The 11,826-nt window shown below is 40.7% G+C and overlaps 1 protein-coding gene across 1 annotated transcript; it reads right to left on the reverse strand.

The window, feature by feature from the left end:
- Nucleotides 1–3,670: 3,670 nt before the first annotated feature.
- LOC147851990 (putative L-type lectin-domain containing receptor kinase S.7) lies at nt 3,671–6,159 on the reverse strand. Its single transcript, XM_087334095.1, has one exon. The coding sequence runs from the start codon at nt 6,104–6,106 to the stop codon at nt 3,824–3,826; it is 2,283 nt and encodes a 760-aa protein (XP_087190221.1). The 5' UTR covers nt 6,107–6,159; the 3' UTR covers nt 3,671–3,823.
- Nucleotides 6,160–11,826: the final 5,667 nt, after the last annotated feature.

An 11,826-nucleotide genomic window follows, 5' to 3' on the forward strand; every position in this document is an offset into this window, starting at 1 on the left:
ATGCACCTTTGCACATGAGATGTATATATACCTCATTGTGCCCGTATTTTTGTATTTGATGATGCTTTTAGTATAGTTAATCATCCCCGATCTTGTCTTATTGTTCATAAGTGTCAACTTCCTCTCTCTCTTCCTCTCACACACATACCCACACATATCACTTAATCTTCCGCTTAGCTTAATCACATAATTAGGTACTAATTAACCTGTAGTTAATTACCTAATTCTTAATAGTGCACATAACCAACATGTCGCCAAGTAGGCCTTTAGGACTTCAAATCCCGTAGGAGCTTTGGACTGGTCAAAGGCCAAATTACGAGAAGTTGTGGTCTTTTTTACTTCGTTGTAGCTAGCCAAGAGCATATAGTCTATCGACTCAGGAAGGGTCTTTTTGGCCTGAAGCAAGCACCACGACAATTGTATAAGAAGTTCGACGACTTCATCCAATATGTACACTTCTCCAAGAGCAATAATGACCATTACCTCTTCACCAAAACAACTGAAGATTTGTCTCCCATCTTCCTTCACATCTTATACGTGGATGACATGCTACTCTTCGGCCGAAATGCCGGAGAGCTTGCCGATCTTGTTTGGCAACTTTAGTTAAAGTTCACAATGATGGACCTAGGTCCTACTCGACACATACTCGGAACGAAGATTAGTCGGCTTCGGACTCTGCAACAATTGTTTTTGTCTCAAGCCGACTACATCATATGTGTCATGCAGTGCTTCAACATACAATCAACCAAATATGCTTCGACCCCGCTCCCCATTAATCTTCGGTTGTCTCAGTGAGATTGGACGACATCTGGGCCAAAGGGAAAAGATATGAAGTTGGTAGTGTATGCACCGGAAGTCAGCTCCCTGATGTACGCGATGGTCACAACACGGCTTGACATTGCTCATGCCGTAGGAGTTGTCAACAGATTAATGCACAACCCAGGCCGATCGCATTGGAATGCAATCAAGCATGGTTTTAAATGCTTGGTGCGCACGCAAAACATTAGCATCCTCTTCGTTCCGGACAAGAAATCAAGTGTAGTTGGTTACACCGACTCATAGTTTGCCAAGAATGTGGACAACCAAAAATCAACAACCGAATACTGCTTCAAATTCAAAGACGAAGGCCAAATACGCTGTTGCATCCGATGCAACGAAAGAGGCTCTATGGCTCGGTCGACTGGCATGTACGTTTCGACAAGCCAATCCCAATTCGGCTCCAGTTGTCAACAATGACAGTCAGGGTGTTGTTGCTTTGTCAAAGAATCCCCTTCAGCACCACACTTCCAAACATATTGACGTTCGGTACCACTTCGTTCGGGACTACGTAACTTCAGGAAAGCTCGGTCTCTAGAAGATCGCCACGGTCAACAACATATCAAACGGGATGACCAAGTGTCTCCCAACTAACAGGTTCTGGTCAATTCGGCACTAATGGGCTTAAGGAGAAATCATTTGGATTGAGTCGAACAATAGAGATAGCTTCATACAATCGGCTGTCACAGCCGAACTAGCCACTGCACTCGAACCTATCGATTCGGCCTCTGTTTCTTTCAGTCGTCACCAATTCGGCTATAAGCCAATTTATCCTAGCATCTCTCTCTATAACTTGTATCTCCTATTTTATATTATAGGCCCCTCCTTAGTGTATATGCCCATTATGAGGGAGTGTCGAATACGGGTGTATAATGGTTGTATTCACACAGTCCTCTAAACATACTAGGTTTACGACAATTCTGTAAATATGTCAAAGGGTAGTTGCCCTAGCCTAGTTAGTATATAATTGGCTTTGTAACCTAGTTCATGTGGTGTGGTTGATAGTGTCATTCTTGTATTGTAACTTTTGGAATAAGACTATTACATTGTGTGCCTCGAGCTATCTCTTTCTCTCACTTTGTCTCCTTGATTTTGTCTAACTTGTTAAGTTGGTGATCTTCTCAACATAGATGTTCTTCTTGTTTTCGCATTGACGGTCTCAGATTCCAATAGCTATTTCGAAAATACCATAGCACAATTGACCACCTTGTCACCCTTCGAGTATTAATGGAGGAAAATCCCCTTAGAGGTAAAGGTTTATATTGTTGCTTCGTAGACTTCAAGACAACTTTTGATATGGTACCCCATGAGCATGTTTGGGGGTTCTATTTTGTTGACATAGATATCCAAATGGGCAACATTTGTTTCAAAAGATCAATTGAAAACAGATCTTGAAATGATGCGAACTTGCATTCAAACACTAAGCCCTTACATAATTGTCTTGAGAGGGGTGACGGAGAGGATCTCTGAAAGAGTTTGCTTTATAATACCTTTGTGTTACGAGAAAGAACAAATTTCTCATAAGCCCTGACTACATGAGTTTGCCAAATTCACAAGAATTTTGAAGAAAACATCAATTTCCATTCAATATAAGTCTCCACTTTAGCAATTTCTCTCAACAACCCTAACAAAATTGATACATTGACTCAATGGTAAAGCTTCAAGATCTCTCCATATTGATGCATTCAAGTCTAGTATTGTTATGACATGGCATGATCTGACTTACATAAAGTTTTTGTGGATTACTCAATGAAATTATAAACTGGAAATTAGATCTATCTTATTTGTAGTCACCACAATATGGAAACCAATTTTACAATGGATGCCGATAAAGAGGTCACATATAAAGTATCCTTTTTCTAATTTAAAGTGCCATTTCCTTTGTCATAATCGTAGTACATGTTTTCTAAAGAACTACTCTATCATAAGCTCATTTTTACACTTCCTAACTTCTAAGATATTTTCTTTGCCTTTATCTAAGCTTTATTCTTGACTATGATCACATAGAGGAAGCTGTTGTTGGTGCGATAATGAGGGGGACCAACATCCACGCCTCATATGTCATGTCAATGGGTGATGGTTGGTCAACAATTCACTACCTTTCAAGACCAAACAATAGGAAAAAGCTAGCTAACATTGTCAATTTGTTTTTCTCTTTAGCCAACCTAGCTTCTCATGTACTACCTCAAACTTTTCTTGACTCAATTATTGAGCAAGTGTATTACTTTCAAAACATGTGTCTCCGTATTGACATATTCAAAACATCTTTTTTTTCATTTAAAAGTGTATTACTTTTGACATTGGTACTAAGGCTAATCATGATGTTTAAGAATCTTGTGAACATCATATGTTGAGGCTAAGAATTCATCATATGTTTCCTTAAGATGTTTTCATTTACCATTTCTTTTCTCCATAATTATTGTCATCATCACTATCAGTGTCTTCTTCTTCATTCATAATCAAACATTTATCATTCGTTCAATCATTCATCAACCTACATATCATAGCATTAAGTTTACAATTTTTGCATCATTCCATGATCAAGTGTACAAACGCCAATAAGAGACATTAACAAGATGGCAAGACACCTCAGCCTTGAATGAAACAATTTTGTTTAGTACAACAAAGAGTCAAGGAGGTTTTCAAGCTGAACCCAGCACCTTTCTTAATGTCTTGATGGGAATCAAAGGAAATCTATGAACCAGATATGGATAGTGAATAGTGATAGTGGACCCATCGACAAATTCTGATCATATTAATTACATTACCCTAAATTCATGAAGAGATAAGCTATTATAAAGTAACCCTAAATGTTGGCCTATATGAACAGCCCCATTACTAAAATGCTCAAACAAAAGAGAAGTACCATATTATATTCAAACTTTTATTTCATCAATTGTACATGGTCATGAGGTAGAATCGGAAACAAGTGGGCTGATCGTGAGTCAGTAGTGACTTAGAAAATGTTGTCATGAAGTAGAATGTGACCAATCCCAAATAAAAACAATTACAAACTAGTGGAGAAACAAGAGGAGTTGCTATTCCAAGCAGGTGCATTTGAGGTAGATTCTAAGGTGTGCTGGGGACCATGATTCAATATTTGTCGATCCGGACGTGATACCGGCAACGGTAGGAGATGGCCATCAATGAGAATGTGCCGGACATCTCTCATGCTTGGCCGGCACTCCGCCTCCGGGTGACAACAGTTGAGTGCCACATGAATGACCCCTCTCCACATCGTCATCACCTTCTCAAACTCATCATGTATGCCATGGCCATCAAATTGCAACATGCCAGGGTCAACTGAATCCATGAGATTGTCATTCATATAAAGGGACCACACCCAATCTAGCAAGTTCATCTTTTCCGGGCTGAGGCTGAAATCGAGTACACGCCTACCGCATGCAATCTCAAGGGCAAGGATGCCGAAACTGTACACGTCGGCTTTTTCCGTTGCTCGGCCCGTGTACACCAACTCGGGCGCCATGTATCCCATGGTGCCCGCAGCTGTCGTGGTCGCCCATATCTTCTCATGTGACACTAGTTTCGCGAGACCAAAGTCCCCGAGCATTGGTTCCCAATCTTTACTCAACAAAACATTGGCTGCCTTCACATCTCTATGGATCACACACCCCTCTAGACCTTCGTGTAGGTATTCCAATGCGGTCGCCACGCCCACCAGTATCTTCCATCTCCGCTCGCTCGTTAACACTACGGCCTCTCCCTCGATCTTATCCTTTGCATAAAGTAGCTTCTCGAGGCTACCATTGTCGGCATACTCGTACACCAACAATGCCTTTCCTTTCTCGTAGCACCAGCCTCTCAACCGCAACAAATTGCGATGCCGAATGCTGCTTATGATCCTTACCTCCGATGCGAAAGATGCTTCCCCGCCTTCTTTCACATTCTCTTTCAGTTTCTTGATGGCCACTACCGGCCGGGATGTTGGACATTCATCATTGGGCAATATACCCTTGTAGACCTGGCTGTACCCACCTTCTCCAAGCAGCATTTTGTCACTGAAGTTGTGGGTGGCTCTTTTCAACACATTGTAGCTAAATTGCTGGATGTCCGCACTGGCTGCCTCATGTGCAGCATATAGTTCAGATTTCTTTGGCCTGAATATGTGGTGTAATACTCCACCACCATTCTTGTAAACAATGATGGTAAATCCCATAATAACCATAAGCAAAAGAAGTGAAAAAGAGATGCCCAATATTAAGCCAAAATTACCCTTCTTGGAAACCGGTGGATGTGGATAATTGTTACCATTGTACGACTGCGACTCACTAGAAGAATTGTTGATCTGGGACGATGGCGAGTGGTTCGGAGAAATGTCGATCAACTCAGTCTCGTTGAAAGTAGAGAAATACCACGCGTAGATGGCGTAGCCGGAGGGCTTTGTACCAAGGTCCAAATCGTCAAGGGATCCACTTGTTGCCGTGATGCCCACCCACATGGATGTGTCATTAAACACACTAGGATCAATGGAAGCTTGTAAGATGAGGGATTTAGCTGTGCGTTCGAGAGAATTAACATACTCAGTCCTTCCCCCATAGTTCATCAGCCAAACCTGGACCATGTTTGTGGAGGCATTGAATGTGATCCAGGTTTGAAACCTGAAATCTCGATGCAAAGAGAGTTCATTGTTGTCTCCGGAAGTATCCAATGTCTGGATAGATTGCAAGCTATTGATGTCAATTCCTATGTGACTAGAGCTCGGGTCGTCAAATTCGGGTGATTGCGCGATATCGAACTCGACTGCGAAGAAATTGTGACCAGGAGAGGTAGAATTGATGAAGGTGTCATTGGAGAGGCCAAGGTAGCTACCAGCACTGGCATGTGGGAATGCCTTGTCTTGTGCAATGAAGAAGGCCATACCTTCTCCACTCAGATTGCTTTGGGTAATTATCTGGAAGGAGAAGGATGTGTCAAAAGAGACAATGGCACCCATATCGTCGAGAAATCGTATGGGTTGTTTGGAAACTACACGAGTGGCGCTTCGACTGAGAGCAGGGCTTGTGTTAGGGTTTGGGATGAGCCACACGGTTTTGTCATTATCCAGGGTTGCGTTAGCTCCAGAATATCCCTCACCTCTGGGCACAATGGAGATGTCGAAATTAGAGAAGAAGTCGTTCGAACCTGGACCGAAGGAGATGTTGTGAGACATGGCCATGGCCATGGCCACACCATGTGTCGACGACGATGATGATCCGAGAGAGCAAATGCCGAAGAGTATCCATTGGATTTGTGACATGAACCAGACCAGATTTCCAAGATTGAATTTCATTGTATGTGGCTGCGCTGATCTAGAGGATCTATACTCTTTAGGATACAGTTGAGAAGAGTGATCTACAAGTATTTTTCCGTTTGTTATGTATGTCAATGTATTTCATACATAAAAGACACAATCAAACCCAATCAAGTCTTGAGTCTTCAGTCTTCAGTCTTCAGTCTTCAGTCTTGACCATTAACCCCAAATGGGTGGGGTCTGGTCTCACTGTAAAGTTCCCTTTGACTGAACTTTAAAGTTAACTGACACATACAACATGTTTATCTAGGTGTTTGCATTGACATAACATGTTTCAGTTGCATTGTCGTCTCCTTCTTATTTTCGTTACGAATTCGTAGGAATCGTAGTCCTTTCATTTCACGCATAGCCCTTTATTTGTCATTGTTCTACTTTGCCAAGATGTTGATTTCAGTTTTGTACTACTTTAGAAGCTTCTTTACTTTTTCAAAACCTTCTTGGACCAAAACTACCATTTTTCCAGCATAGGTAAAAATATTAAATTTCGGCAAATGTTCTTATGCATCGAAGTTGCTGAAAGGAATGGAACTATCACTAACACAATTCTAAATCAAAGTAGCTTACATTAAGTATCAACGAGGCATATGTCCTAAAAACTTCTTTGACTATATAATACTGTTAAATACTCCAATACACTAGTAAAGAGAGTATTCGTAAACCTTAAGCTAAGATCCTAATATTCACATTTATAAAAATGACAACTGTAGATAGTGGAACATATTGAATTGCCACTAGGCAAGATGAACACTCTACCGAGGTCAAAATTTCGACTTGCTCCAATAAAGAAAATTGTCACATTAGTAATTCCTTCAACTTTCATAGAACAAAAGCATTGTGCATATCCCAATTATGACGCAATCCCCAATACCTCAGAAATAAGTCTCTAAGTTAAGGCTACCTTACTACAATGAGCTTAAGTCATAAGTTCCACGATCAAGAACTTAAGCTCCCTTCTTGTATGTGTACGGTTAGCAAGAAAATACATATTACCTTTGTTATAAGTTTACATTTTGATTTATCGTTTCTTTGCTTTGTTAAGATTTACTTAAGATTTTCAAGTGTGAATTAAGTTATATTTATGCTAATCTTATTCCATATGTATATTAAGCTAAGAGACACAAGTATGATATGGAAGTTCATTTAGGTAAGTTGGGTTTCTTGACTAATATGCTTAAGGATAACCGATACCCCTCTACTACATATGTTTAATAGTAACTCACAACCGACACAAAAAAGTGTTTTAGTAGTCATACAACACCACATTTTGGACAAAAGGATTCCTGAAGATACTTTTTCTTATAAACTACCACAAACAAGTGGGCCTTCCTCACATATATGCACTACAGTATTAATTACAACTAGAAAATATTGTTTAGAAGTAAAATGTGACCAATCCAAAACCAAAAGGAATTTCTATTAACAATCCCGCGAAACTGCGGCTTAACGGTTTCAATGGTTCGGTTTGGTTTGGTTCAGGTTTAGGTTTTTTAAAACGGTTTGGTTCGGTTTTAACGGTTTAACAGTTTTTTATTTTTTATTTTTTAAATTAAAAAAAAATTAAGAATTTGTAAAAAAAATTAAAAATTGTTTTAAAACAATCTTTTTATTTTTAGACCTTATTCTCACGTTTTAGGAACATCTTAAAAAAATTTAATAATGTAATGTTATAAATTTAAAAAATTTTAAAATTTTGACTTATGTTGAAAACCGAAACTGAACCACGAAACCGCGGTTTTTATGGTTTGAAAAAAAATTACTAGTTTGGTTTGGTTCAGGTTTTAAAAAATTAACGGTTCAATTTGGACCCTCTCAAACCGAACTAAACCATTGCCGATTGTTAATTTCTATTCCAAGTACGCGCATTTGAGGTAGATTCTAAATTGTGATTTGGACCATAGTTCATTATCGGTCGATCCGGACATGACATGGGCAACGGGAGGAGGTGGTTTTCTATGAGAATGTGTCGAACATCTCTCATGGTCGGTCGACACTCTGCATCCGGGTGGCAACAGTTGAGTACCACATGTATCACCCCTTTCCACATCATCATCACCTTCTCAAACTCATCATGTATGCCATGGGCATCAAATTGCAAAATGCCAAGGTCAAGTGAATCCATGAGATTGTCATTCTTATGAAGTGTCCACACCCAATCCAATAAGTTTACCTCTTCTGGGCTAAGTCTGAAATCAAGTACAGGCCTACCACATGCAATCTTACACATCGGCTTTTTCTATAGCTCACCCCATGTACACTAGCCCAGATGCCATGTATCCCATGGTGCTCGCGGTTGTTGTGGTAGCCCATATCTTGTCATGCGACACTAGCCTTGCGAGACCAAAGTCCCCCCAGCATTGGTTCCCTAGGCCAATCTTTATTCAACAAAACATTGGTTGCCTTTATATCCCTATAGATCACACACTCCCCAAGACCTTCGTGTAGATATTCCAATGTTGTCACTACTCCTACAAGTATCTTCCGTCTCCGGTGCTCGTTAACACTATAGTCCCTTCCTGGATCACGTCCTTCGGGAAAAGTAGCTTCTCGAGGCTTCCATTGTCGGCATACTCATTAACCAACAATGTCAGTTCCCTTTCTCGTAGCACCAACCTCTCAACTGTAACAAATTGCGATGCCGAATGCTGCTTATGATTCTTACCTTCGATGCGAAAGATGCTTCCCCGCCTTCTTTCACATTCTCTTTCAGCTTCTTGATGGCCACTAGCTGCCAGGATGTCGGCCATTCATCGGGCAATATTCCATTGTAGAGCTGGCTGTACCCCCCTTCTCCAAGTAACATTTTGTCACTGAAATTGTGGGTGGCTCTCTTCAACACATTATAGCTAAATTGTTGGATGTCCGCACTCACCGCCTCATGTGCAGCATACAGTTCAGATTTCTTCAGCCTCAAGATGCAGCATAATGCTCCACCCCCATTCTTGTAGATAATAGTAAATCCTATGATGAACATAAGGAAAACAATTGATAAAGAGATGCCCATTATCAAACCATAGTTCTTCTTCTTGGATCTGGATGGTGGGCTATCATATGTGATGAAATGGCGTGAAGAATTGTCGGTCTCATAAGATGGTGTGTGGCTAGGGGCGATGTCGGTTAAGTCATCGTTGTCGAAGGTTGAGAAATACCATGAGTAGATAGCATAGCCAGAGGGCAGGTTATCATTTGGAAAATCGGTAGATCCGCTTGTTGCCGTGATACCCACCCACATGGATATGTCACTAAACACACTAGGATCGATGGAAGCTTCCAATATGAGGAATTCAGCTGTGCGTTCCAGAGAATTAGCATACTCAGTCCTGTTCCCATACTATACCTCACCGCTGGGCACATTGGAGATGTCGAACATAGACAAGAAGTCGGTCAAGTTTGGACTAAAGGAGAGGTTGTAAGGACATGGCCATGGCCAAATGTGTAGAGGACAATCCGAGAAAGCAAATGTCGAAGAGGATAATGGCTGACTCGGACAACGCAGTCTGCAGTATCCATACTAGTAGCAGCATGAACCCAGCCATATTACCAAGCTTGGATTGCATCCTCCATGGCCTTGATGATGTAGAGGGTAGTCTCACCATGATGACAGGCCATTACAAGTCTTTTGTTGTGGCACTAGGATGAAGAAGAAGAATAAGAAGAATAAGAAGGTGGCACTCTGCTCTACCCTATCCATGTTTGATACACTAAACATTCTTGATTGGGGGGGAGGCTGTCTTTGTGGTACTAGTGCAAACAAACATATACCATAGCCACCTCTTAATAAGAGTAGTGTGGTATATGTCCCATTGCTCCACAAACATGAGAAGATGAGAAAACCCTCCTTCAGATAGAGCCATGTCCAATTGCTCCACAAACATGAGAAGATGAGAAAACCCTCCTTCAGATAGAACCATGGCCCACATACATATAGCTAGTAGCTTGCTGTATTGGTGGGGGGTAGGCCATATCTTCAATATGCCCCAACCCCAATAAACCCAACCAAGTCTTTACCCCCTTGGGTCGTGACTCGCACTCCACTCCAAAGTTCCCTTGGACCCACCTTTAGAGTTTAGTGACACATACGACAAATCTATCCCTTTTCTTTCGCATTCAGAACATGCTTCATTTGGCAAGTTCCCTCTAGTTTTTAGCATCTTTTTTGGTTGTACCTTCATATGAGGCGTGCTGATGCTTTCATTCAAATCCACCAAAACCTATCCTTTTTGTAGTCACAAATCCACCAAACTCTATTCAAATTCTTCATTATTTCTTTTCTATCAAGGCGTTACTAGTGCTTCTACTTAACTACTTTCATTTTGATATTTTTGGTACGACTTTACAATGACAAAAGTTGAACGTTCAGGAAGTCAACCATAGATATAATAAAAAGAGAAATTGTCGAGTCTACAAGGCTTCTTAGATTGAAGGCGAACCAGATCTTCTACACATGACTTGGAGTCACAACATTTGGTTTTAGATGAAGACAATGCTTTGATTGGTACATTTGATGAGGAGGATGAGTCACCATTGTATATTAACTATAGTAGTGATTCTTATGATAGGAATGATGACAATGATGCAAATAACTCTTGTATTTTTGGCATCAATGTATAACAAATCTAAGCTTGTAAGAACTTGAATGATATAAAGCTTAATTGTTTTTAAATCTATTGCTCCTTGTGAATATTATTAGTTTTTTAAACCTTCAGTTGTCAATTTTACTATAAAAAGCACAATTTATGTTTTCGTATTTGGCATACATTACATATGTACATTAATGGCACATACATACATTCATTCATTCATACTAAACATAACATTCAAACATTCATGGTTTTTTCATTTAGATTTTTGTTGCCTCCTCTGCTCTCCACATTGTCATCGTCGCTTCTTCTCACCTTGTTGCCTCTGTTCTCGTATTGCCGCCTTTGGTTTTGTTTTGCCACGCCTATTCTCGTTTTGTCGCCGCCGCCACCTCTCTCCTTGTTGTGCCACCTTTGCTCACCACTATCCTCTATTGGGGCAGCTACAACTATACAAAAATTTTACAGGTACACATTAAGAAGTAACACACCTACAAACATCATACATACATAATGCACACATACTTAACCAACACACGTAAATTTCTAGACATACACACATGTATGTATATATATATGTAAGGGAAAAGTACTAGGATACCCTTGGAAGTTCGTCTATTTACTAGAATGCCCCTAGAAGTTCCAAATTTACCAAAGTACCCTATGTCCAAAAAATACACTTTATAAAGTAATTATACACTCAAATTTACAAGTCCTATTTACCAGAATACCCTTCAAACACAAATTTCTTTACTTATGCGATTCTTTGGGTAAATAGGGCTTGATGTATTGAGCTCAACGCCACGCGTACATCTCTCATTGGATGGGACATGCCCATCACTACGTGTTCGCCTAACACGCGATGGACAATCGAGCCTGTTGTCACCACGAGCCCGTCTACCGTTGCTTGTTGCATCGGACCTGGTGTCACCACGTGGATCAATGCGAACGATATCAGCAGGTGGGATGAAAAGGTCAAACGACAAGTTGGGCACGCCGAAAGCCACGTCATCGATGACCCACTCCTCCTGAAGCCGTGTTTTGGTATGACTCATTACAACCTCGCCGAACCGAAGCAGGGTAGTTGTTGTCTGGCCTGAGTGTGCTACACTGATGTCGTCC

The sequence above is a fragment of the Azolla caroliniana genome, unplaced genomic scaffold (genome assembly GCF_043228905.1).
Source record: "Azolla caroliniana isolate FFs.n. ecotype wild unplaced genomic scaffold, voAzoCaro1.0.p SCAF_18, whole genome shotgun sequence".
Classification (NCBI taxonomy): domain Eukaryota; kingdom Viridiplantae; phylum Streptophyta; class Polypodiopsida; order Salviniales; family Salviniaceae; genus Azolla; species Azolla caroliniana.

Bases quoted from the DNA above. Each gene is read 5' to 3' on its own strand.
- LOC147851990 (XM_087334095.1), bottom strand. From the start codon at position 6,106: ATGAAATTCAATCTTGGAAATCTGGTCTGGTTCATGTCACAAATCCAA.